The following is a 27,985-nucleotide window of genomic DNA, read 5'->3' on the forward strand; positions in this document are numbered from 1 at the left end:
AAGCCAAAACTGATCTACCTCAGACCCTTACAGCTCTGAAATTTTATGACTACTCAGACATTTCATAACAACTTCTGCTTGAACTTTTTCAAGAATATTCTGAGCCTAAAAGTCTAAAACTTGATTTATAGAGACATCTCTATTAGAGTTGCTGGATCCAGGACACCTAGTTAAATTTGGATTCCAGATAAACAAAATCTCACAGTGTCTGTATATCTGAAATTCAGATTTCACTCGGCATCTTGTATTTTGACTCACTACATCTAGCAATACTAACCTATGTGCTCCTATAAAGACATAATTTCCAATAAAGGATGAGTTAAATAATAGTATTTCTTTGTGTGTCAAACAAAAATCAGCCACTATATACACAATACCAAAATTCACATGTAACTCAGCCATGTTACATTGATAGTTTTTGATCATGATGATTTTCTTTTAAAAAACACCATTTCTTCACATTTTTAAGGAAAAAAAGAGTAAATTTGTTCTTGTTTTTAAGTCCCCAGGCTATGTATCACTTGGTAATAAACACAAAAGTACTGATGACATTATATTACATTATGCATACAAACATTAGATACTCAGTTTTTACCTTGAGACACCATTGAGGTATACCACCCAGGAACAGACACTATAAAGAAAGTGTTAAATGAAAATAACAGATTAAAGACATCTGTTTAATTTACTAACATGCCCTGATGATGTTCAGATAGATGAATTACCTGACAGGATTACTAGTCAAAGATACGCGGAGGGACTCCAGGCATGTGACAATGTCATCTGCAGACCCCATTTTCAGTTCATGGATGAATTCCTGAGGTGAGATCTGTCGCCTACTCTTAAGACTTCCCTGTAATTTAAAGAAAAAAAAAATTTATCTTCATTAAAGCACTATCAATTACATTAATCCTATCTTTCATATAACAGCTACATGCAACTACTCCGAGCAGTCTTACTTTGCAGGAATGATTCCTCTGCTCACAAATATAAATTATAATCTACGATATTCACCAAAGATGAAACACCAAAAGGTTTGCAAATTAAAAGGACTTTCTCAGGGTGCCTGGGTGGCTCAGTTGGTTAAGTATCTGACTTCGGCTCAGGTCATGATTTCACGGCTGTGAGTTTGAGCCCCACGTCGGGCTCTGTGCTGACAGTTTGGAGCCTGGAGCCTGCTTCAGATTCTGTGTCTCCCTCTCTCTCTGCCCCCTCCCCGGCTTGCATTCTGTCTTGCTCTCAAAAACAAATAACCCCGGCTTGCATTCTGTCTTACTCTCAAAAATAAATAAACACTAAAAAATGTATTTTAAAAGTAAAAGGACTTTCTCAAATGCAAAATATCATGGAAAACAATGAAGTGTGGAGACATACATATCATAGGAAATATCTGAAAATAGAGTAATCTATTTTAGGCACTTGCAACATAAAAATCAAAACTCAATACAAGAAAAGCCCTGTTAAAACTAATCTTCTAAGCACCACAAAAAAGCCTTGAAGCTACTGACTCAACTACCATTAAGTGCCTAGTTTTAAGCACAATATACAAAGAGATGATCAAAACCTAAGTCTGGAAGGAGAAATGCAAGCACAGTAGTAATACTTTCTGGTGAATCTAATTCCTGTAATACAGTACCTACCTAAGGACCCAGAGGAGGAATCCCTAACTTGGTGAGCAGATGAGGGAAGCCCGAGTAAAAGCGCGAAGGGAAGTCAGTTAAGGGGACTGAGAATTAGGAACTTCTTCCAGAATGAAATAGGGCACATGTGTACAACCACAAAGAAAACCAGAAGCACTTATAGCCAAAGATATCAGCCAGATCAGGGAGGGACAGAGCACCGGTAATCAATCAGATTCTCCAGGGCAGTTTTGGAAGGATCACTCTGGCAGCAGTATAAAATGCAGATTAGAAGAGTTGGAGTGCATTCATTATTCAACATTTCGTGCCTACTAAGTGTCAGACACTGTTTGAAGTGCTATACGGAGAACAGTCAATAAGAGACAAACATCCCTAGGTACATGGAGCTTTCTTCTCCATGGAGAAGAATAAAGCCAGGCAGTCAATAAATGAACTAAGCAGTTAAAGTAGTTGCTTTGTAGCTACGGAAAAGTGCTACGGAGAAACATAAAAGCAGAGAAGTAGAATAAGGAGCACAGGAGGTGGTCTGCAATTTCAAACAGAGTGGTCACAGAAAGACTCGCAGAAGAATCCGAAGGCCTCAAGCTTGAGTATTAGAATAAAGGTGTGAAGGACAGAGAAGTAACCATACCTGTAACTGAAAAGTTGTAATGGAAGGGACTGTACCCTCAGAGGCCACCCAAAGAACTCTGATTTTACTTTCAGATGAGAAGCAACAGAAGCAGCAAGACCGGTTAGAAAGGCACAAACACAGTCCAGATGGAAAAAATGAAGCAGCATGAACAAAGTCCAGAACTGAATCCACTTAAATTACGGATTACACATCCAAGGGGAAGGAATTATACATGTTCAAGAGCAGATTAGTTGGGGTGTCAGGAAATCAGATCCACTTTTTTTTTATTTTTTATTATTAATTTGCCATAATATTGTCCAAGAAAACACTTCCAATAACACAAAACAAATTAGCACAGGAAAGACAGAGGATTTTCATCAACAGCAGAGTGGATATTTACCAAAAAGAAAAAAAAAATTGAGCAAAATCTACAAAGATAAATTTGAAAGGAGAAATGAAATGATTTAGTGAAAATAAACACTTTTGAAATCAGTGACTTTTACGTATCATTAAAAAGAATACATTCAACTTGTACTGACAGCATTTTTGGTATACTTTTCTGCTTTAAATTACTTAAGTATTGCCTGTTCAACACAGAAAATTTGGAGATCAGAAAAGCACTAGGAAAAAAAAAAGTGCCTCAAAATGACTCTTAATTTGATATTTCTCTTTTAAGTGTTTTTTCTCATTTAGAATATGTAATATTCCCTATACATTCATGAACACATGTACTTTACTTTCAAAAATATTATGTCATACATATTGTTCAGTAGGCTACCTTTATCTTTAGTAATATTTCATGAATATATCCCACATCTTAAATGAAAATTTTTTTCCTGGCTACAGACTGTTAACATACCATTACTTACATAATTTAGATCCATATTACTGGGCGCGTAGGTTGCCCAATATACTTTCTTGGTATCTTAATTTGTCAAGTTTCCTGTGCATACTGTCAATATTTTTTTAATGCTTACTTACTTCTTTTGAAAGAGAAAGTAAGTAAGTGAGCACACGCATGCAAGCAGGGAGAGAGAGAGAGAGAGAGAGAGAGAGAGAGAGAATCCCAAGCAGGCTCCTCACTCTAAGTGAGCACACGCATGCAAGCAGGGAGAGAGAGAGAGAGAGAGAGAGAGAGAGAGAGAGAGAGAGAATCCCAAGCAGGCTCCTCACTCTCAGCACAGAGGCCCATGCAGGGCTTGATCTCATGAACTATGAGATCATGATCTGAGCCAAAATCAAGTCAGATGCTTAACCAATAGAGCCACCCAGGTGACCCATCAGGTCAATATTTTTATCAAAATATGTATCAACAGAAGTTAAACTATATCTTTTTGTAGTACTTTCTGAATTTATCACTGAAATAATTATGATATGGAGGGATCAAAATACACCAAAGCTGAGATCAACTGGTTCCTTTCAACAAAAAATGGGTAAACACATATAGTCAATACTTTTAAAATGTAAGAATAAAAAGCAATAAATGCATTTGAATAAAAATAAAAGTGATTTAGGGGCCCCTGGGTGGCTCAGTAGGTTAAGTAGCCAACTTCGGCCCAGGTCATGATCTTGCAGTTTGTGAGTTCGAGCCCTGTGTCAGGCTCTGTGCTGACAGCTTGGAGCCTGGAGCCTGCTTCGGATTCTGTGTTTCCCTCTCTCTCTCTCTGCACCTCCCCAGCTCATGCTCGCACTCTGTCTCTGTCAAAAATAAATAAATTTTTAAAAAAATAAGTAAATAAAAAATAAAAGTGATTAAAAAAAAAAAAAAGTAATCACCTGCCCCACCACTTAACCCTATCCTTCAGAGGCCATCACTTTTAATTCCCTTAACTGTTTCTTTTGATGGTTACTTAATATGTCTAAATAACATGTTTACTCCGATTTTCTTAAACTTCTAAGTCTTCAATATTACCTTTGACTTCCATTATGAAAGATAAGGAGCTAGTTATATTAAAACAATGGAATTTGTATTCTTCCATCTTCTGACTATAGTTATAAGTAAACTCAGATGAACCAGAAGATGCCAATTCCATGACATGGAAGCTGACTGAATCCAGGCTCTATGAGATACAGAGAGATTTTTGGATCACTGAACTTAGTAATTCTTTAGTTTGTTTCATGACACAAAAGAGGACATCATATGCCCCCATTCATAAATTCTTCCAGCTACTATAATTCCCATGTTGGTCAAACCAACTCATTGGTGCCCCCACAACAGTGGAGATGCGAGAAGCATGTTGGATCTTCCCATTCCTATTCAGTATTTTACTGGATGTACGAACTAGTATGGCAAGGCAATAACGACAGCAACAATAGAGATTAGAAAGGAAGAAGAAGTAAGACAGTCTCTACTTGCAGATGAAATTATCTACATGAATTCAGCAAGATCACAGAATAAAAGCTCAACCTTCAAAAAATATTTTTTTATGTCTAAATATTACTAGTAAGTGAGAAACAAAATTTTACAATTTAACACTTGAAATAGCATCAAAAAAAGCCCTCACAAAATAATGAGGAAAATTTTTAACAAAAGAAGATAAATACCTATATGGAGAACTACAAATATTGTGAAGAGGTATTAAAGAGGACCTAAATGAATGATCTTATGCCAAGTTCATGGGTCAGAAGGCTCGGTATTATTAACACATTGTTAAGAAATACATTTTCTGAAGGACAATGTATATATTCAATATATTCACCATCAGAATCCCAGCAAGTTTTTCAGAAATTGAGAAGCAGCTTCTAAAATTTATATGGAAAAAAAAAATAAAATTTATATGGAAATGCAGGAAACCTAAAGTAGAGCAATTTAAAAGAATAAAGTTGGGGGATTTTTCCAATTTCACGATTTACTATAAAGCTACTAAAATCAAGTTAGAATAGTAGAAGCATCAATAGAAAAGAATCCAGAAATACACTTGCACCTATGTAGTCAATGATTTTCAACCAAGGTGTTAATGTAATTTAATGGGGTAAGAAGAATCTCTTCAACAAATAGTGCTGGAACAACAGGACATCCAAATGAGAAAAAGTGAACCTAGACCTTAGACCTAAATGTGCAAGCTAAAACTTAATGTCTGTAAGAAAACATAGATGAAAAGCTTCACTACCTACGGGAAGGCAAAGATTTCTTAGGACAAGAGGCACTAACTAGAAAATTATTCATAAATTAGACTTCATCAAAATTTAAACCTTCAATTTTTCAAACAACTCTTAAGATAGTTTTATTGAGACAATGAAAAGGAAGCCACAGGCTAGGGGAAAATATCCATAATACAAGTCAAGAAGTGTGCAGTCCGAGTCTACGTAACGTAACAAGCTAAATGAGCCTGTTACTGGTTCCTGAATGGTGGCAGAAAACATGAGTCCGCAGTTAGAGACAAAGGGCTGTATTATGCCTGTGTTGGTTCCCTGACCCACCAAGTCCCAGAGGGGCAACACAGGGCTCCCTGATGGATGATCAATGCCTCCACATGCCGTAGAATGCATTATAGGATACTGAGCATGGGGAACTCACCAATTTTAAAGTGAACAATAACAAGCCTGCTCACTGTCTACAGGGAGACATAACCACCTTTCAAGGCAGCTCACTGCAAGCACAACCCTGAGAAATGGATTCAGTAAAGAGCAGTCAAGCCTTCCATTCTTGGTGTAACTAGAATAAATATACAGAGGTACTCAGGAACCATGGCAGACTGCCTCTCCCAACAATAAATGCATCTCATAAAGATTTGTATTCAGAACTTTCAATGAAGTCCTACAACTCAGTAGTAATAAGACAAATAACCTAGTTTAAAAAATGATCAAAAGACTTCACGAAAGAAGATACATGAATGGCCAATAATCACATGAAATAATGTTCAAGATAATTTGCCACCAGGGAAATGCGGTTTAAAACCACAAGTGAAAAAAACAAAAACAAACAACTCACCACGAATGAGGTAACACTACACATCCCCTAGAGAGGGGAGGATGTGAAGCACCTAAAAGTCACCTATACTACTGGTGGAAATGTAAAATGGTATTGCCACTTTGGCAAAAAGTCTGGCAGGTTTTTTTTTTGTTTTTGTTTTTTTTTAAAGATAAATGTACACCAACCAGAGGACTCCGCAATTATACAGCGAGGTATTAAGCAGGAGAAAAAACAAAACAACAAAAATTCATACAATGTTCAGAGGTGTTTTATTCATAATATTCAAACACTGGGAACAACCCAACTATTCATCGAGTTGTGGTATATCTATTCAATGGAATACTGTACAACAATAAAAAAGATTCACTCATAATGCAACCAGATAGATGAACCCACCCCCCCCCCAAAAAAAAACCTGCTGGGTTAAAAAAAGCCAAACAAAAAAGAGCACATAATGTATGGTTGTATGTATATGAAAGACCAAGACCAACCTGTCAGTCCTTTGTCCTGCTTCACTCTCTAGCTAACAGTATAAAAGCAAACGTGTCAATAGTTTTTGTTGTATTTGGGTGGAAGATGGGGGTAAAGACAGACAGCATCTTAAATGGGGCAGCAGGTAGACTTCACCAACAAACACTGGGAAAGACAGAATAATTTCACTGGCTCAAAGTAACTCTTTATTTCAGCCATAGTAAGTCTTCCAGTTTGAGCAATTTATTATCTAAAAACCTCCACCTTTTTGCCCGAGATTCTTTCCTCTTAACACCCTCCCCTTTCACCCAAACTGTCACAATCACTACTGAATCTTTGCACAAGCCTACTCCCAGACAGCACATCTGGGCTGAGACTTACTTCCTGGGATAGGCCTCTTCCGAGCCACAAAAGGGGAATCCCCCGTCCATGGATTCCTTCTTCTTAACACTCGCCACTCTTATTTATTGTATAGAGGATATTGTGAACATCTACTGTTTCCAGACATTATTTACATGGTGTAGACACGGGGGTGACCTAAGTGGTAGCAGAAGCAGCTATTGAAGAGTTCCAAGTCTGAGCAAATGACACTCTCCTAAGAAAATAACATTCAGCAGAAACCAGAATGAAGAGGAGAATGAAACATGTTTCAAGCAAAAGCAAAAGGCAGGAAAGAACTAGGTTTATTCAAAGGATGGTAAAACAACACCTCAAAATCCCAGGAAATGACAGAGTTGAACAGGACAAGAGAGACACAACAAGCTGGTATTGGAGGCAGGGGATCAACAAACAGCCGCCTGAGTGCCAAATGTTTTCGTAGGACTCCCGAGCTAAGAGTGTTGCTTACATTTTTAAACACTTGTAAAAAGGAAGAGGAAACACTGGCACTGGCAGAAGTAACTGAAACCCTATGTGACTTGCAAAGCCTGAAATGTTTACTGTCTGGCTATTTAATACAAAGTTCGCTGGTCTCTGATGGTGAGGTCTTCAGGTTAATTTATCCTGAATGGATGGAAAACCATTGGCAGATATCCAGCAGATAAATTCTAAGATCTATTAAAATCAAAAAACATTTTTTTTTTTAGAGAGTACACCCAAGTGGGGGAGATGGGGGGGGGGGGAGGGACAAGGAGAGAGAGACAGAAACAGAGGCAGAGAGAGAGAGAAACAGAGAGCATCTTAAGATTCTCTTAAGCATGGCTCAATATCACCACCCTGGGAACATGACCTGAGCCAAAATCACGAGTCAGACACTTAACCGGCTGAGCCACCCAGGTTCCCCAAAATCAAACGCTTTTTAAAGACTGTTCTAACTACTGTGTCAGGACAGAACGTAAGGAGCAAAATGTGAAATAAGACCACCTGTTAGAAGGCCAGTACAGCGTCTGGTCAAGAGTGGACAGTAGCCTGGTACAAGGAGCCAGTGATGGAAGGCATGAGATCTGCTCAATATGAAGTTAGATCAGACAAGACTGGATATAGTTTGGAGGTGAGGTATTGAAAGAAGTTAAATTCAAAGATGATGCTGAAGTTTTGGTCTTAACAACTAAGTGAGCAGTGCTGCCATCTACTGATCATTGATTCCCTGTCAAGAGCCTCAAGAGTGGTGGACTGGGGATAAACCAGGTCCAAAGTTCAAGGGGAAAGAAAAAAAAAAGAGGGGGGCAACTCTTGTGAGGAGATTTCCCATAAAGGAGAGCAAAGAACTGGGGCAGCAGTTGGTGGGGAGCTATAGTGTGGATTTTCTTTGGGGGAAACTACAAGATGTTTGCAGGCTGATGGGAATGACCAAGCAGGGAGGAAGAAACTATTAACGCAGAAGAAGGTAGGTAAAGATGCAGGGAAACAAACAAGTAAACAAACAAACAAAAAACTCAAGCAGATGACTCGGGATGTAGCCTACAAGAGGAAGGAATGATCTTACACAGTCACAGGTAAAGTCTATCACCGTAAGAAGATCAAAAAATCAAAAGCAAAGTCGAGGGGAACAGATTCAGGTAGCTTGTTAGACCTGGTGATTAGGAAGTGAGGCGTGAAAGTTCTACTGTGATTGCATCAACCTTCTCAGGGATAGAAATAGCAATATAAGCGGCTACAAGTGAGGACGCAGAGTTGCAGGTATAAGAAAAGGTATGAGGGGCACCTGGGTGGCTCACTCGGTTAAGCGGCCAACTTGGGCTCACGATCTCGCGGTCCATGAGTTCGAGCCCCGAGTCGGGCTCTGTGCTGACAGCTCAGAGCCTGGAGCCTGTTTCAGATTCTGTGTCTCCCTCTCTCTGACCCTCCCTCGTTCATGCTCTGTCTCCCTCTGTCTCAAAACTAAATAAACGTTAAAAAAATAAAAAAGAAAATAAAAAAAGAAAAGGTATGAAATCATTTCCAGAAAGCAAAGAAGTGTGCTGGCAAGGGTCAGGTGGTAGGATATCTGTTAAGGGCTCACTTGTCAACCATAGTCATTCAGAAAACACTACTTGTGGCTGTATGCTTCTTCCCAAATGCACGTTGTGCTGAGATGCAAAAGCAGACGAGGTAGGACATTTAGTTTAACCAAGGGTAGAATTTATATGGACCAAGAGGGAAATAAGAGAACTGTTTACTGAAGGTAACAATGGAGCATGTGTCTAAGGTCAATAAGGAAAGAAGGATGTAGCAGCAGTTGGAAAGTGATGGACATGAACAAATGGTAGAGTAGATGGATCGGTAGTTCTAAAAGGGTTATGGAATTCTTTCAGTGGGAATATTAAGTAAGCAGAAAGACAGGTAATGCTCCGCTAAGTTTGTAAACCATATTTAGGGGTGGTATTTTACTACGGGAGGCAACGAGTGGTTGAGGTTGGGTAGAAAAACCAAAGATTGCTGGAAATGATAGTCGAGAAAATGAGAGGACTGAATGTTGGATGGATCCTCTGTGTGAATGATGAGGTCAGAAAGGACAAGGGCAGCGGTAATAGCAGGAAAAAAGCAAAGGCTAGGGGCCAAATCTGTGAATGTGCTAGTACCTCTTTGTATTTTACTGGAGAAGGTCTTACACGTCTACTCAGACAGTGTCTGCCTCTGCCTAATTCATCACCGTGTCATCAGTACGTTGTAAAATTGCTGGCACTCAGTGAATGAATGAGGCTATAATAAAATCTAAGGTATACATAGAGTAAGAATTAAAACAAGAAAGGCGAGGAAGATAAGTCACAAGAAAAAATTCTCAATACTTACTCAGAAAGGAATATCTCAAATTAAAGACACAGGCAACAGACCAGATAATTGGGTGATTAGCTTTCACCAGAATTTCCCCCTTTTATTATAGTACTATCAACACACAGGTACAAAAGAAAGGAAATTGTGGGGAGAAATACATTACGTGAATAATCAGAAATACGCCTTTTAAGCACAGCTCTTCCTGTGTTTCTTTCATTTCACATAACTTCAAAGGAAGCGGGAAGTAGGGGGAGAGAGGAAGGACACTCACGTCTGCCTATCTCTGATTCCATTAGCCATGAAGATGAAAATACTTAGAAAGCTTTATCCCCTGTGGTATCAAAACACATTAGTGAGATAAGGATGTCTGCCTGACATCACAAAAATTAGAAGGATATTTATCCAACATAATTTTTAAATCTTTTTTAATCCCTTAGTAAATTTTATTCTGAAATACCAAATGCAGGATAGAAAGAAAAGTACATAACATTCCTCTTGTCAGATTCCTTATTAAATGTATTCTAAGGTATAGAAAGTAATATGCACTTTCACAACTTATTTCCCTCACCATTTCTATATTTCTGAAACCAAATATTCTTTCTTTTGCTATGTAACTATTAAAGGTAATGGTAGTCATTTCTTCTGTACCTGCCTCAATGCCTGCATTTCATCTCAGGTCAGGTATCAGAACTTTTCAGTAGATTTCTCCATTATTCTGTCTCATTTATTTGTTTGCAGAATTGGAAATACCATCTCCATGACAAATTAAAAATATATCCTATTTCCAGTTACTGGTAGAAAGTATTAGAGAACATTCTTTCATTTTTCAAATAATTGAATGATTTACATACAAATATGGAGAATTCACCATTCAATGGAGACCTAATTTTAAAAACAGTAAAACAAGCTATCTCTAGAAAGCCTGCAGGCTCTGCAGGAAGATGACCCACCCTAATGTGTATGTGGGTGAGGACAATGACCTTTCAGTCCCTGGTAGAATGTCTGACACATGATAGTTGCTTTAAGCAAAAGTTTGCCCAATTACTCAACTCATTGAATCATACCTTATTCCTCCTGGAATGTACCTAGTACCCATACTACATCCTCAACCATGGGTAATGGTCTCTTACTCACACCTAAACCCATAAAGAAAAATCAGCATGTTTTAACATGACCCAAAATAACTGCCTTTGGCAGTTAAAAACTTGAAATATTGGGGGACTGTAAGAAAACACTGAAACCTTAACTTTTTAAAAATTTCTTTATTTTGAGAGGGGTGGAGGAGGGGCACAGAGAGAGAGGGAGAGAGAGAGAATCCCAAGCAGGCTCGCACCAATAGTGGAGAGCCCCATGTGGGTCTTGAACTCACGAACCATGAGATTATGACCTGAGCTAAAACCAAGAGCCAGATGCTTAAGTGGCTGAGCTACCCAAACACGCTAAAACCTTAACTGATCTTTATATGAAGTAAGTTACTAGACTCAAGATCCCTCTCAATGACATTCACTTTCTAATTTTTAGCAGGTAAACTGCAGAGAACAAAAGAAGTTCCATCAGCATAAAACAAAAGGAGTCAAAAAGCCTAAGTTCTCATAGCGAGGAGAGTGTGTGTGCACACATGGTCCGGCATTGGTGTGTGTGTGCCTGTTTCTATCCGCCGGTCAGTAACTCTAGCTTAACTGCCTCAGTATCTCTTTAGTATTAGAACTCCTGTGGTCTTGGTACCTAACTCAGGTGATCAGACTAGTGAAGGGGGAGAAGATATGAAATGTGGAGACTATTTAAAGAAATAGTGTGCACTGATAATGACTGTATTTTAAGAAAACTTCAGAGTCAGCACTGTGCAAAACAGGGGTAAACACAGTTGCTGCCAAGGGGGTAATTATAATCTAAATTACTATCATGTATATTGCTATTAAAATGCATTACTACAATTTCCTTGCATTTTTCAAATGATTTCTAGCATCTCTAATGTCACAGATCAACAGAAACACTAAACTGTCAGTGCAGTATGAATTACTTATTTTCAGAACATTTACAACCCCAACAGATCTCCAGTGCCAATAAAATCTGTTATTCAGAGATGATATTATGCAAACTCATAGTAGAAACTACGAGCAATGACAAGTACTGCAGAAAGGGGCGTTCACCACCAACAACAAAAAAAAGTTCAGCAAAGAGTTTCTTTTAGGAGTTATTATTTTTTCCATAAACATTTAATGAGCATGATTATGTACCAAGAACTTCTCCTATAATTTTGGAGGCTGCTTTTAGCGTACATTAAAAATAGCATACGTTAAAGGTTTAGAATTATCAAGTACATTTTACAAAGGAACATGATAAAATACAGAAAAATCTGCTGCTCTCCCTCTTTCAGTTTCTAAAATAGCTCTACAGAAGAAAAAAAAAAAAAGCAGATTGATCCAACACTAATTTTAGCCACTCAGAAATTAACTTGCATAAAAGAAATTCAACACATTACATTCCTCGTATTATCCATCAATACTTAACTAGCATCAACATCCCTTCTATTCACAGGAAAGCTTTCTCACATTAGCCCATTGCCTTCAATAAAACAGTTGACTATTTAGACGATTTTGTATATTTAAAAAGAGTTGCTTCAACTGCTCAAAGCAATGTCCTGCTATTATAAACTTCCATCTGGTTACCATGACCAGAACTCAGGTGCTTTTTAGCTTCTAAACCTCAAAAGGATGTACCATAACAGTTAACAGTCAACTGCTTCTACCCACAGCCAGAGAACAGAAGCCAAATCAACCATGGTGAGCAACACATCATGAACACATTGCATGAACCATAAAACGCAATTATAAATAAGAATGAGGGTGTCTCTGAGCTGTATGGCATGATTTTCATGACAGAGTTTGAAGTCGAAAAATTATGAAAGAATGTATTACTTTGTGTTTATGAAGAGATATATTCATATATTCATTATTTGTACAAAAACAGGCAGGAAGAAATAATCAGGAACTCATGAGACTGTGTACCTTCAGGGAGATGGGAATATGGTAGGTAAGACAGAGAGCAGAACACCCTAAAAGAAAAGAGGGTAAGTGACAATGCTTTAGGGATACCTCTGTGTATGTCTTTTTATTTTTCATACACTCAAAAAGAAAAAAAACAAAATCAAAGAGGATGGGAGGAAAATCCTTAAGTGAGATGAACCCAAGTAAGTTGACCTAATTATAATTCAAATAGGTAATTATTTCAGAGAAATAAACTAGAATATAAAAATCAAAGGTAACAGTATAAATTTGTGGTCTGAAGGAAAAGGTATTTGGATAGATACAGCTAGCTAAAAATAAGAAAAAAATAAATAAAAGGTATATGTATATACATGTATACTATAGGCTTTCTACATATGGATTTACTTATATTTAATATATATACACATGTATGCATGCAATTTCCAAATATGCACACATGCATATACACGTCTCATACATATCAACATATATACATCTCCATATACAACATATATACCTCTCCATATCAACATATATATATATGTATATACATACATACACATATATATGCCTTAGCTCTGTCTGAAAGGGCCTAAAGATGGCCCATTACAAGACCTAACATTCAGATCCTAATTTCTAAATAGCATTCTCCATTAAAAGAAACCATTCCTTGAACAAAGGACTGATTCCAGGGCAGAGGCTAGGATAATACAGGATGATCTCAAATGTTTTCTGCAAGAGAGGAAGCAGAGCTCCAAGAATGATGGGGGCATGCCAAAAGATAAGGGAACCAGCCTGAAGGGGTCTCTACTGGCCAAAGATACCAGGGAGAGGATGGGACCTGGCATGACTGCTTCGAGGGCAAGGGGTTTCCTTTGGGGTTGATGGAAAGGTTCTAGAACTGAACAGTGGTAATGCACAACACTGTGAAAATCGTAAATGTCAATGAATTGTACACTTTAAAATTGTTAAGGTGGTGAAGTTTATAGTGTGTGGATTTTCTCACACAAAAAAAAAAGTTTTAAAAAACATTTATGAAACAGGAAACTTGTTGTCTTAGAAGTTAGCAGTTACCTTGAAGAGAAGAAGCATAGGGACTAGGTCATACAAGCTCGCTATCCTTGTCCCATTGCTTCAGCTGTGTTCTGGGTACATGAGTGTGTTTATTCTGTGTTGGCTTATTCACCAATATAATAAAGATTTGTGAACTTTATTATGTAAATTTAATTTGAAAGTATTTAAAACCCAGATTCAAATTTACTAATTTTTATGCTTTATTCTAAGGATACACGGTTACATTCAAATTGAGTTCCTTTCAAATCTTTAGGTTTTAAAGCATGCCATTTAAAATGTTTTACACTAAATGTCATATTTTCTGGCTGAAAAATGAAATTAATGAAAAGTTACACCATGTCAAATGAGGCCACTTGTTTATATTTAGCATCTTTGGTATACCTTTTAGAACTGGAAAATGTTGAGTTCCATCTGAACAACAAACTGCACTTTAAAACTTGAAAAAAAAAAAAAAAACAAAGCAAAAAAGCCCACAGTTGGGGGTGGGGGAGCTGATTAAATAAACATGGATGTTCTAATTTGCCAGCCTCTATTTGATGGTTCAGTGAAGGATAAAGATCTATTCGGCACATCTGAACAGAGAGGGAAAAAAATGTGCTGATGCTCTTAGTCATTGGTTCATTATCTTCTTTATTGTGTTGATTATGTTTATGTAAGAAGAAAAACCACAACAAAACTTCATTGGGCATTTACCAAAAAAAGAAAAAAAAGGGAGGTGGGGGCCAGGGAGGGGGTATAAGAAAACACCAGCTGTTCCAGTCTTTAAAATTAGGCAATTTGTTTTTCAGTCCCTCCAGGTAATTGCACAATTATTTGCCTCCCCAATTCTGAGTATTTTCAAGTGTCACTGTTACATTTACAGCATAAGCCTGTCTTCCTTTTTTTTTTGCTTTTTCTTGATTTATAGAAGAAAACTAACTTGCTTCTTCATATCCACAAAGCATCCTACAAATCTAACCTGTTTATGTTAGTAAAAAAATATATAACAGCACAAAATGTAACATTTTTCAGACTGTTCTTCATACAAGTAACATTAACAGTGGAATATGGAAGAAAAATAATAGGAAAAAAGATCTTGGGATCTGAATCACATCCCACTCTGACCAGCTGTGGCACCTCAGGGTGCTTATGGAGCAGAGGAAGCTGTAAAACTCAAATACACTTGGAATATACCTGTATTATGTGATTTTATCAGGAAAAGCATATATTCCTTTTACTAAGTTATTTTTAAAGCTGTGCAAGCATATAGATCAAAGCAAAGCAAGAACCCATAGTCTGCAGGGTTGTTTAGAAAGGAAGCAACATGAACTAATGAACTGATTAAAATGAGGAGAAGCAACTGAGGTCCAACAAAAAGGAGTTAATTGTTCATTTGTGTTCTCCCTTGTAACAAAGTACATATACGAAAAGGCTGAAACAGTCTCATATTTCCATTTCCCAGAATCCCTGGCATTATGTTCCAAGCAGATACTGAAAAGAAAAAAAAAAAAAAAAAAAACACATTAATAAAATGAGAGGAAAAGAAGTTAATGGATCTAAATTTACTCAAGTACTATGCTCCTGCCAAGAGTAAAAACAATGATGGTTCTATGGTAACATAAGTTCATCATTTCTACGATGTTCTGAAAACATGGCTATCCATCTAACAAGTCACTCAATAAACATGGATAGAAGGATCTATGTGTACCATTATGGTGAATACTGGGACTCAAAAATGAGTAAGAGAAGATTCTGCCCCTGAGGTCGTCATCCTCAGGTAAGAAAAATCACCTGAACAAGGACTCCAGCCTTGGTGAGCAAAAACGGGGAGGGGGGGGATGAGGAGGGGGTGGAAATATCCCAACTGTTACCCAGAAAATCAGGGGAAACCTCCAAGTAAAGATAATTCAAGAACTGGTCTTAAAAGATGGGGAGTATAAAGCAGAATTACAAACATGGGCACAATAAGGTGAAAGATGTGGCATTTTAGCAGCTAGATGGCTACCATACAGATGGTATAAGGAGTGAGGAGAACGAGGACACAAAATACACAGGAACCAGAACGTGGGCTGTGGCTACCTCAGCCCAAGGGAAGCCAACATTAGCCCACAGCTAACAGGAAGTCACTGCATAATTAGAAATCAAATACAAAAAGCTATGTCAGAAAGACACTAGAGCAACAGTGAGGAGGACAAAAACATGAGCCTCTGAGGTTAGAGACACAAGGGCAGTTCAGGTGAACCTGTAAAGAAGATTTCATGCTCTTGGTTCTATTATAACCTTAAAGAAACAAAACAAAACAGAACAACAGCAACAAAAACCCAAGAAACAGCTAGAAAGTGTTACTAGAGTTGGTCACAAAAGTGTGCTCACCTCACACAAGAAAACCTAATGTGTTCTACCTCCAAGGCGCTTACAAAAGTGGGAGAATGGTTTCTCCTGCATTAACAGACACAAAGAAGCCTCTCTCTAACCATCCCACTCTTCTCAGAAATATTCTGTGCTCCAGTAGGTGAGGAAAAAAAATTTCTAAACCTACTTTTTCAATGTCCTAGCCTACTGTTCTCTTTCAAAGGAACTTCACTACAGACAAAATGAGTAACATTCAACCCATGTGGGCACATCATGGTTCCCCACACACTTAATAAATCCCTGCTGATGTGATTCCTGCAGCCCTCCACATCCCTACCTCCAAATGGTTCAAATCCCACCTGTCCTTCATTCCTGCCGAACACCATTCCCCATGGCAACTTTTTCTACTTACCTCAGCAGGAGGTGATCTTAATCTCCAAATTCCCACTTTAAGGTCTCCTATTGTGCTCTAGTTACTTCCAGCTTGTTTTATCAGTGTACTTATACATCTTATGACTCCTAGCAGATTTTTTTAAATACAATTTATTTTCAAGGTAACTAACATACAGTGTATACAGTGTGCTCTTGACTACAGGAGTAGATTCCCATGATTCATCACTTACATACAACACCCAGTGCTCATCCCAGTGCCCTCCTCAATGCCCTTCATCCATTTCCCCTCCACCCCACCCTCCATCAACACTCTGTTCTCTGTATTTAAGAGCCTCTTATGGTTTGCCTCCAACTTTTTCCCTTCCCTTCCCCCATGCTCTTCTGTTAAGTTTCTCAAATTCCACATGTGAGTGAAAACATATGATATCTATCTTTGACTGACTTATTTCACTTAGCATAATACCCTCCAATTCCATCCATGTTACTGCAAATGGGAAATTTCCATTCTTTTTCATTGCCGAGTGGTATTCCAGTGTGTGTGTGTGTGTGTGTGTGTGTGTGTGTACACACCACACCTTTTTCCATTCATCAGTTAATGGACATTTTGGCTCCTTCCATAATTTGGCTATTGTTGATAGCACTGTTAAACACTGGGGTACATGTGCCCCTTATGAATCAGCACTCCTGCATCCTTTGGATAAACTCCTAGTATTGCTGGGTCATAGGGTAAAACTCCTTGGGCATAAGACAAATGTTGGGCTTGTCTTTATATGTATCACAGACATAGGAGCTCAAAAATGAGTTTAAAAAAAATTTTTTTGAATCCACCTTGATCAAAACCATGTTGGGGCACTTGGTTAAAACAACATAGTTATAGTCATTCATTCAACAATATTTGCTGAGCATCTATTAAATGGCAGCAGTGAATTACACTGTAAAATAATGAACAAAATCAGCAAAAAGATTGAGCTTTGGAAATGCACTCTTGGGAATTTTATTTATTTATTACCAATTTAGGGGGCAATTCTTTCATTTCCAAGGTAGTTACAGTATCATTACTACTTAGACCAATTATTCAATGTATTTGTCTTCAATTACTTCCTAAAACTTTACCTTCATACACCCACCAAGCACACAATGCCCTCATGAGCCACATGGATAAATAAAGATACCTGTCCTAGTAAAAAAGATCCAAGTGTCAAATATCAAGCTCTGGAGTACTGGGGATGAATGTGAACACAAGTATTCATGGTAAAAAAACAATACAAATTCCTTGTGTTCCCAGACCTGGTCTTACATTACATTTTTATTATCTATCTGTTTCCTCCACTAAAATGTAGGCTACATTAGCACAGAGGTACTGTCAGCTCTGTTCATCACAATCCCTACTGCCTAGAACGGTGCCTGGCACAAAGTACTACTTGTTTAAAGAAAAAAAAAAATGAATGCGATTAAACAATTCTACTAATCTGTTTCTACTAATCTGATATCGTAAGGACTCAAAGTAAAGATCATGACTCAAAGACCTCCCCTGTGTCAAGCTGTCGACATGTTTTTCATCTCTGAATTTGATCTTAAATTCTCAGAGTAGTTTATAAATAGGCTGTCATTAACTACTGTCATTAACTACTAAAATCACTGCTAACTCAGGAGGAGGGAAATGCCCATTAATCGCAGCTTTAAACAACAAAAAGAGGTGCTCTACAAAGAACTGCACAAATACAGGTATAAAACGGGGGAAAAAATTAAGTATCTTTCCAAAAACCAAGTAGGAAATACAAGGTCTTAGAGGCATTGCTTAATCATTGTTTAAAATGATGTATTTCAGAATAACTTCGATGATCATCTGCAGAAATTTACACATTCCTAAAGAATATCAAAGTAAAATTTGACACTTTTGAAAACCAAAAGTGAGTAGGTCCTACTTACTAAATCCTGATAAAAATAAATTACAACTAAACTCTGAAATGTCATTTGTTTTCCAATTGTTAGTCACCGTATCACGGGTCCTGGTTCATAATTAAGTAACATGGCACCGCTGGAAAGTGTTTAACAGCCACCTCTCAGAAAAAAACAAAAGACAAAACAAAACAAAAAAAACCCAGCTTTTTGGAGACTGTTTGCCGGTCTAGGTAAATACTCCCCAATGGCCAGTTTCAAGCAAGCGATGCGAGGTCACTGAATGTGAAGCAAACCAGCTCTAGAACACCAGTGAAAAGCATACTGTGCTGGAGTAGTCGGTGGACGGCACAAGCTGTGGCTATAAATCACTCCTTCAGTAACTTTTGTGAGCTACACACCAGGTGGGGACGGGGGCTTGTTGACCGTCACACAACCCCCATGCTAGGGTGAAATTCTAGTTCTCGTGTAAATTAGAATGGCACAAGGCTGTATGTATTTCAAACTACTTAAAAATCTAAGACAAATGTCTCTCACCTTCAGTGGGCAACGGCTTGTACTCATTTCCAATTGCTCAGCCACCCATCTGATCTCCATCTCAATACTAAGTGCCAAGTTAACTTAAATGTTTCAAGTGTCAATGAATTTAAGGTCTTTCCTAAAGAGTTATATGCTTATTACCTGTATGTAATTGGTATTCTAAAAGTCCATTTTACTTTCAATTTACATCTTCTAATACATTTACTCAACCAGTATTTATTAAATGCAATATATACAACCTGATTTTATACACACACACACTCTGATTAATAGGCATTATACACCTCTTTATTCAACATTTATTAAATACCAGATATATAGATAGCAGACCTCTTGTTAGGAGGATGAAACACAAAAGTGATTAAGGTATTACCTCAAGTTTATTTCCTTCACAGTAAATATTTGCCGTCTTCAACTTATGCCCAAACGTTAAGTTTCCCATGTTTCTCAACTACTTTAGTTTGAGCAAAATTTAAAATATGGCATCCTATAACCCCTTAACAGTAATTTTTTTTTAGTGTAGCCAAATCTTTGTTGCCATTTTGATATGGTTTTCTTAAGTTTTGAAACTCTTAATTTCTTTATTCATGTGTGTATATACATAAATATTTAAATGTGATATATATAATTTATATAAATACATGTAATTTTTTCATAAATCCATAAAAGAACTTTTTCTTTCACCTAGCTACTATATCCCCATTCCCATTCTAAGGTAGTTCATATAAATTTTCTGGTATATACCCTTTCATATTTTAATCCAGGCACACATCATACACACGTGTACATACACACACACACACACACACAATTATATAGTCAGAAAGTTGTTTTTTTTTTTAATTTTTTTTTAACGTTTATTTATTTTTGAGACAGAGAGAGACAGAGCATGAACGGGGGAGGGGCAGAGAGAGAGGGAGACACAGAATCGGAAGCAGGCTCCAGGCTCTGAGCCATCAGCCCAGAGCCCGACGCGGGGCTCAAACTCAAGGACCGCGAGATCGTGACCTGAGCTGAAGTCGGATGCTCAACCGACTGAGCCACCCAGGCCCCCCTGTTTTTTTTTTTTTTTTAATGGTATCACCTTATGTAATTCTCTGCACCTTTTCTGGTTTACACCTCATAGAAGTTTCTCCAGTTATCTAGTATTATTCTAATTCATTATTTTAATATTGGCAGAATACTCAATGCTATGGGTTATTTCTATATCCATTCCCTTTTGTTTCCAGGTTTTTAACATAGTGAATACTACTAAAGAAAACACATCTTTGTGTGAGGTCCTCATCTATTGGTGCTTTTATTTTTATTTCATAGATTCCCAGAAGTGGAAGCCCTGGGTCAAAGAGCATGTATATTTTTTATTTCTCACAGACATTTCAGATAGCTTTCCAAAAATGCTGTATCATAGTACAGTTCCACCAGCCACGTAGAAGCTACTTTTCCCCACATTCTCACTAGAAGAGTAAAATATGCGATGGGTCTAAAGTCACTTTAGTTTGAAGATCCACAACTATAGATCTTTGTATTTATTTAGATTTCTTCTTCTTGAATGGTCGTTTTAGACCCTTAGCCCATTTTTCTATTGATTTGTTTTTCTCTTTTCTAGACAATTCATAAATGCTTGATATATAAATATATGTGTCTACCAGATTATTGGCCTTTTGCCAATGCTAAGCTTGTTAAACAAATGGTTTTAGCTTTAACAATGAATTATGCCTTTGTTGTCTTTACAGTTCCAAGGTTTCCATTTCTTGGGGAAAGCTGTGCTATAGTCAGGGCCGCAGGCACCAACGTTCAGAGGGGAAGAGAAGAAGGAAGACAAAGTCCTGACATCAGACCCTCATTCTGGTCATCCCTTCTCTTCCAGGTACAAGAGTCAGTAAGTTGCCTTTTTTGCTCAAATTACTTCAAGTTGTGCTTCTATCACTGAACCTGCACAGATTTGACTAACATCGTGATGTACTCTCCCAAATGAACTGCTAAATGTGATGCACCGTGGGTTTTATACATGTACCGGCAAAATCAGTACTATATAATTTTTTTTTCCCATTCTCACCATCCATGTCAGTGTTTCTAAGGCCCCACATGTTTTTACAAAGAAAATATCACTACATAGTTTAAGGAAAATGAAATCTAATTATTTCTTAATGCACAATAGCTAAAGCTTTTGAAATGTATGTATAATTGACAGTATTATTTAAATTACTCCTAAGAACTAGGGTAATAATACACTTAGAGTTTCCATTTGACAAATGTGTCATTTTCTTAACACACAATTTCACACAATTTTTATCCTTTAAAATTTTCTATCTTTTTACACCAGAAGTGAGATAAGCTTTACTTCCAGATACTCAACTCAAAAGCTATGGATATGATGGCTAACAATTTTAGAAAGTACTTAGAATTTTACATGTTTGTTCTCATTTTAAAACCCAGATCCCTAATGGCTTTATTGCTGTAGAATTCTACCTTTCTTCTTAATATTTAGAAGAAGAGAAAAACAATGGGACTATATAATTACCACTTAGAAACTACCTAAGAGGGGCGCCTGGGTGGCGCAGTCGGTTGAGCGACCGACTTCAGCCAGGTCACGATCTCGCGGGGTCGTGAGTTCGAGCCCCGCGTCGGGCTCTGGGCTGATGGCTCAGAGCCTGGAGCCTGTTTCCGATTCTGTGTCTCCCTCTCTCTCTGCCCCTCCCCCGTTCATGCTCTGTCTCTCTCTGTCCCAAAAATAAATAAACGTTGGAAAAAAAAAAATTTAAAAAAAAAAAAAAAAAGAAACTACCTAAGAGAAAATTTATATCAACATTTTGCTGCCCCAAATTGTCTGAACTGAGGTCATCTCATGCTTAAGGAAAGAAGAAATCAGACGTGCAGGCTCACCATACAGGTGAGCTGAAGAAGGCTGTGTAAAAAAAGTTCTGTCAATCTGGGACAAACACAAATCCGTGGAACCTCTCTGGAGAGCTTCAGGTAGGAAGTTTTTATAAAGCTCACATTTGATTTACCCATTTATTCATTCCTTGAGCTTTAGAAGCCACACTTGAAGGCAGCAGCAGAGTCACTGAATCATCTGGTGTGTTTGCAGAACTCATGGAGTAGGATCTGGAGAAAGCTTCCCAGCACACTCCTCCCCACAACAGTCATACACAATTCCAGAAGCAGTATTGCCCTGGAGTCCCCAGACCTCATTCCCCCCAAGAACGCACACACCTGTCTCCACACTCAATTATCTATCTGCAGTGGCCCGATGGATGTGTGAAAATAGGATGAAAATCAACCATGCAATACTAACCTCATATGCTACATAGCTTTGTCTCAGCTTATCTTTTGATTCCCAGACTTGAGGAACCATTTGCTTAACATGAACCCTTTCAAATCCGCACGCTGCTTCCTCCTTTGGACAAATTCCTAGGCGTGTGTTCTAGCTTCTTACTTGATCTTCTGACACCTGCTCCTGAGCCTAGCCTCAACCTTAGGGTCACTTGAATTGGTGTTATTTGCCCAATCAGGATTGTTCTGGACTATTCATAGTCAAAGGGAAGAAGATTATCAAGGTTCGAATTTATCTAGGTCGTCTTCCTTTTCTGCACATTCTATTTGTCTCCTATCAGGACAGTGTCCCTTGGAGCTCCAGGCTTCCACAAACGAGCCTCAGCCTTGAATTGACCATTGAATGGTCAATTCAGGGATTAACCATGGCCTCTGAAACCCATGAGTGCTTCTATCTGTGATTTCATGGAGGGGTGGGAGGCATGTAAAACTACATTTTTATTAAAAAGTTTCTTTCACTAAATAGAATTTGGAAGCCATTATTCTGCCTTAGTATTTGTTTATATTTTCCCAAATGGCCCTTAAGGTAGCTTTCAGATGTTTTTACTGATGTTGCATCCGTTTAATACCTGTTGAAAACTCCTTACCTTCCCCCCGCCTTTTTTTAGAGAGAGAGAGTGAGAACAAAGGAGGGACAGAGGAAGAAGGAGAGAGAGAATCTTAAGCAGGCTCCATGCCCAGCACAAAGCCCGACCCAGGGCTGGATCTCACAACCTCACAACCATGAGATCATGACCTGAGCTAAAATCAAGAGTCAGACATTTAACCCACTGAGCCACCCGGACCCCCCCCCCCCCCCACCGGCCATTAGCTCTTTACAAAACTCTATCCCTGTCCATACCCTACTCCTAACACAGGACTTTGCCCCTTACTTCCCTAAAAATAGTCAAACTAGGCAGTATTGACTCCATTTTCCTCTTCTATGAAGATGAGTATTCTTATCACACACAGCACAACTGTGTGCTTCCCTGTTTTTAAGACTAACACTAAAGCCTCAGTCTAACCCCAGCACCTCTTTCCCTCTTTTCACCACGATGATTCTTTTTCCGCAAACCTTTCAATCCAGACCCACACTCACCTCCCTTGGTTCTGCTTCCCATCAGGCTACTAGTTTTCTATCACCAACTAAAATGACAAGCATGGTATATTTTCACTATCCCCCTTCCTCACTACATCCACTTCCTAAGCCCTTACAGATGTGATTACCTCCCCCCACCCACCCCCCCCCACAACACACACACACACTGTTTCTCTTACAAATGACCATCTGTGAACTCCTCATCTCTAAGGCCTCATCTCAGTGCCCATCTGCCAATCTCCCTGAAGCCCAAGTCTGTTGTATCTTCCCACCTGGGCCCTCCTCTCCCTAGACTACCCCATCTGATTATTCTTCTCTACCACTCTACATCCTATCTAAAGATACAGATACAGCTATTGCAGCTTCGGAAAATCCTCTCGTTTTATTCTTCTCTTCTACCCACTCAACGGAGGCTTTCACCATGTCTCCACCATTATCTCTTCTTGCTAACTTATTGGTAAGTTTTCAACTATGTCTGTACACCATTTAACATGAGAACTAACCTCTGGCATGCCAGGACCAATTTCACGAATTTCAGAGAAAAATCTATACACCCTGGTGTTCTCTACAGCTACATGTTCTATCAGACTTCACTTTTACATACACCAACATTAAATTCTCCCTTGAAAAGGAGTTAGAACGTAATCAGGACACTATTAAAGAAAAGTAAGACTGACACTTTAAAACTCACTAGAAAATACACCTGTCATTAGCACATCCTGCCAAATGCTTTAACTAACGTGTGACAGACACCACACATGCAGTAACAACACGTAGAATTTCATGTACTCTCCACAACCACCTGAAGGCTGAGATTCTCAGCTTCCTTTTGCAGAATTCAAAGAAAAGTAACCAAAAATGTTAACAACCATTATCTCTGGCAAAGAAATTATGGTTTTCGTTTTCTTCTTTTTGGTTTGTATGTTTTTTCCACAACGATTATATATTACTTAATGAAAACATTCATTACTCAGTGAAAACACTCAGATAAAGGCATCAAGTTTTCAACTAAATAGCTTTGAAAACAGGGTTTTTACTTGAGTGACATTTCCTGTAAAGGCAAGAATCAAAGAAATGTCAACAATGGAAAGTAACTTGGATGTTATCAGATGCACTCCTCTAATTTTTAAGACTAGAAAAAAAATCACTTTAGGTAATAATTTCTAAGACGCAGAAAAATCACATGAAGTACTTCAAATATAAATACTTTCCATGTATTTCAATGTAATAATATACCTCTTTGATGAATCAAGTCTCCAGGTCACCTCTATTTTTCATTTACTGTGATATTTACAGCATCCAGGATTGTCACACATAGGTAAAATGCTTAATAAACACCATTTGGCAATGATCACAAACTCAACATTTAATTTATTTAGGATTTATCCAGATGTTTCCAAAACTTAAGTTCTGCAAATAAAAGTGATTATTAAATGAGTGCCAATTTACTACAAGAATATAAAATGAATCTGTGTGCTATTCCAAGTTCATTTAAAAGCCTTGCAAACAGCATACTATTAGCTCTGCTGATTTGTTTTTATTTTTGTAATTGAAATGTGGTCCATGTTATCAGGCCATCTGCACCATGGCAAAATGACTTAGTAAACAAGACAGAAACGGTATTCTGTTAGGAACAACATCAGACTTGATTTCTGCTAAGAAAGTATGACTCTACACAGACAATTTCTGGGACCAAGGTTGAAGACCTGGATGAAGGAAGGAAGCTATTGAGGGAACAGTCTGTCGCACTGCTCAGGTTTCCAGCTTGGAGACAGAGGAGAGTCCAGGGTCTCCTCACCCACCCCGTTAACTACCCAAGACAGAGTATAATACATTCTTAGCACAGTGCTGTGGGCAATAATCCAGCACTTGACCACACACTTAGGGCCCACAGATCCCAGTGTATTCTTCTCACCTGTTACACATCTTGTCTCTCCTCAACTGTGAGCTCCTTGAAGTGCTAAATACATTGTCTTCTTCACAATAGCGTCCCCAAATTTCTTATGCACAGAATGGATTACTGTAGCCTAAACATCAAGGGGCAGGCACTGAAGTTCATTGTTCACATCCCACCACATCCCGAAGTAGGACATAATATGGTAAATGGTTGCCCTTCCTCTTCCCCTAGCTCTTTACCTCATAGCATCCTCTCCACTTTCTGTCCAAAAACAACTTTTTATCCTAAGAAATACACAAAAACACCAAAAACTAAAAGTCAGCCATAATCCCAGTAGTCCTTTTTAAGTATACAAGGAAATCAGTCCTTGCCTCAGTTTCTCCAACCATAGCCTAAGATGACACTGTGAATGCTTTTGTAAGTTCAGGGAGAATCTATCAAGAGTTTGTTTTGTTTTGTTTTTTCAAGGGGTAGAGAACACTCCTACCCATTCACATATACTCGTATATACTCACAAATTCTTTAAACACAGATTGGTTGGGGGCATCTGGATGGCTCATTCGGTTAAGCATCTGACTCTTAGTTTCAGCTCAAGTCATGATAAGAACAATGGGTTTGAGCCCTGCATCGGGCTTTGCACTGACAGTGCAGTGCCTGCTTGGGATTGGCTTTTTCCCTCGCTCTCTGCCCCTCTTGCACTCTCTTTCTCAAACTAAATAAACTGTATTTTTTTTTAAGTTAAAAAAAAAACACAAATTCCTTGAATGATCCATAGATTTCTATAGTTTTTTTCTTATCAGCTAACTTTCTAACTCCTATCAAACTCACTCATTTTAATGGCTGGATTATCCACCACTCCATGAAAGTGCTATAAACTCATCACTTCTCCAGTGATGGAGATTTTGGTTAAGTTTCTAGACATTTTACACAGTGCTGCAAGGACCCACTTCATACGTACATGGTTATACTTTCAAGTTATTGTTATTTGGGGCACTTGGGTGGCTCAGTCGGTTAAGCATCCGACTTCGGCTCAGGTCACGATCTCACCGTTTGTGAGTTCAAGCCCCACATCAGTCTCTGTGCTGATGGCTCAGAGCCTGGAGCCTGCTTCGGATTCTGTGTCCCTCCCTTTCTCTGCCCCTCCCATGCTCATGCTCTGTCGCTGTCTCTCAATAAATAAATGTTAAAAACAATTTTTTTTAAATCAAGTTGTTGCTATTCAAAGGAGTGGGGTTGTTTGATAACTAGGGTATACAAGTTTTTTATTTAAATAGAGACTGCCAAATTATACTCCAATAAGGCTGCATTGCTATATATTTCTACTCCCTCACCAAACACTACTGTCAGCAATATAGTTTTTCATTTTTGACAGGTGAAAAATGCTTTCCATACCTATTTTAATTTACATATTGAGATTGAACATCTTTTCAAATGGCTGCTCACCATTTAGGTTTCTTCTTGGGTAAATTGCTTATTCACATTAAGTAAAATTTTTCCTATTGGGTTATTCATCTTTTTCCTAATGATTTGTAGGTATTCTTTACACAGTAGTGATACACAGCAAATATTTTATTCTAGTTTTTTTTTTAATTTCTTCCAACTTTATATTTACTCCTTTCTCTCCCCTTCACCCACACAGAAGTTTTTAGTTGTTATATTAACAAACATAGTCAATCTTGTTCTTCACAACTTCTAGAATTTAACTTACTTAAAAACATTCACCTCCAGATTATTTTACCTTAGAATATTCTATATTTCACAACACTTATCCAGCATAGTAAGGAACAGTGAGTTCTTTTTTCTTATAAGTATAGTATCAAAAACTTTAAAGTTCCTCTTCTTCCTCAGTGTGACTGTCACTCACACTAGGAAATACAGTGAACAAAGCTGTGAATCTTCCCTATTTTCCCAACGAGTTTTTCAGTTCCATTATCCCTACTCATCAGGTTTTCCCCAACACCTTCAGGGCTGAAGGGAGTGGACAGCAAAGAGGTAAAGTGCAGAAAACTATTGTCATCAGATATCACACCTGTACTCCAGTGCCAGTGTCCTCTGGTTATGGCTGATAAGCATCCCAGAAGGCAGCATTTGCATATGTGGGTTACTCAGAGACTCACTTGCTGAGACTTCTACATCTACCTTCCATAGACTCTGTTGGGGTCATTGTAGATGGTCTCCTTATATAAAATTCTGAAGATAACTAAAACCCAGCTACCTCTGAGAGGTCCATATCCAGTCAATGTTTTGGTGCAAGTCTAACTTGTTCCAACAATAGGTCTTTCTTCTTGCTTTGCCACCAGAACAACTCATACAGCCTCTTGCCTTTAGAGTCTACCATTTGCAGATAGAGTCACTTTCCAACCACATGTCCCCAGACTGAAAGGGACACAGTCAACCTCTGAGAGGTTTCTCAAAGGGCCACTCATTTAGCTTTATTCCCTCATCATAAGTTGAAGATACACCATAGCACTCTGACACCACTCTCTCCAAAGAAAGCCTCTCTATCAATCTTCCATTTAAAAAAAAAAAAATACTTGTGAACCTATTCTTATATAGCCTAGAGGCAAATGACAAGTTAACAGTATCAGGATCATTCTCACAATCTCCTCTGGGGCCCACACTGG

At 38.2% G+C, this 27,985-nt stretch overlaps 1 protein-coding gene across 1 annotated transcript in view; it reads right to left on the reverse strand.

Moving 5' to 3' along the window:
* DIAPH3 (diaphanous related formin 3) overlaps positions 1-27,985 on the reverse strand; it is a 514,561-nt gene that overhangs the window by 400,116 nt on the left and 86,460 nt on the right. Inside the window, exon 5 of the mRNA XM_043580147.1 lies at positions 726-853. Within this exon, the coding sequence (XP_043436082.1) occupies positions 726-853 (128 nt within the window). The remainder of the gene's footprint in view (positions 1-725; positions 854-27,985) is intronic.

The sequence above is a fragment of the Prionailurus bengalensis genome, chromosome A1 (genome assembly GCF_016509475.1).
Source record: "Prionailurus bengalensis isolate Pbe53 chromosome A1, Fcat_Pben_1.1_paternal_pri, whole genome shotgun sequence".
Classification (NCBI taxonomy): Eukaryota; Metazoa; Chordata; class Mammalia; order Carnivora; family Felidae; genus Prionailurus; species Prionailurus bengalensis.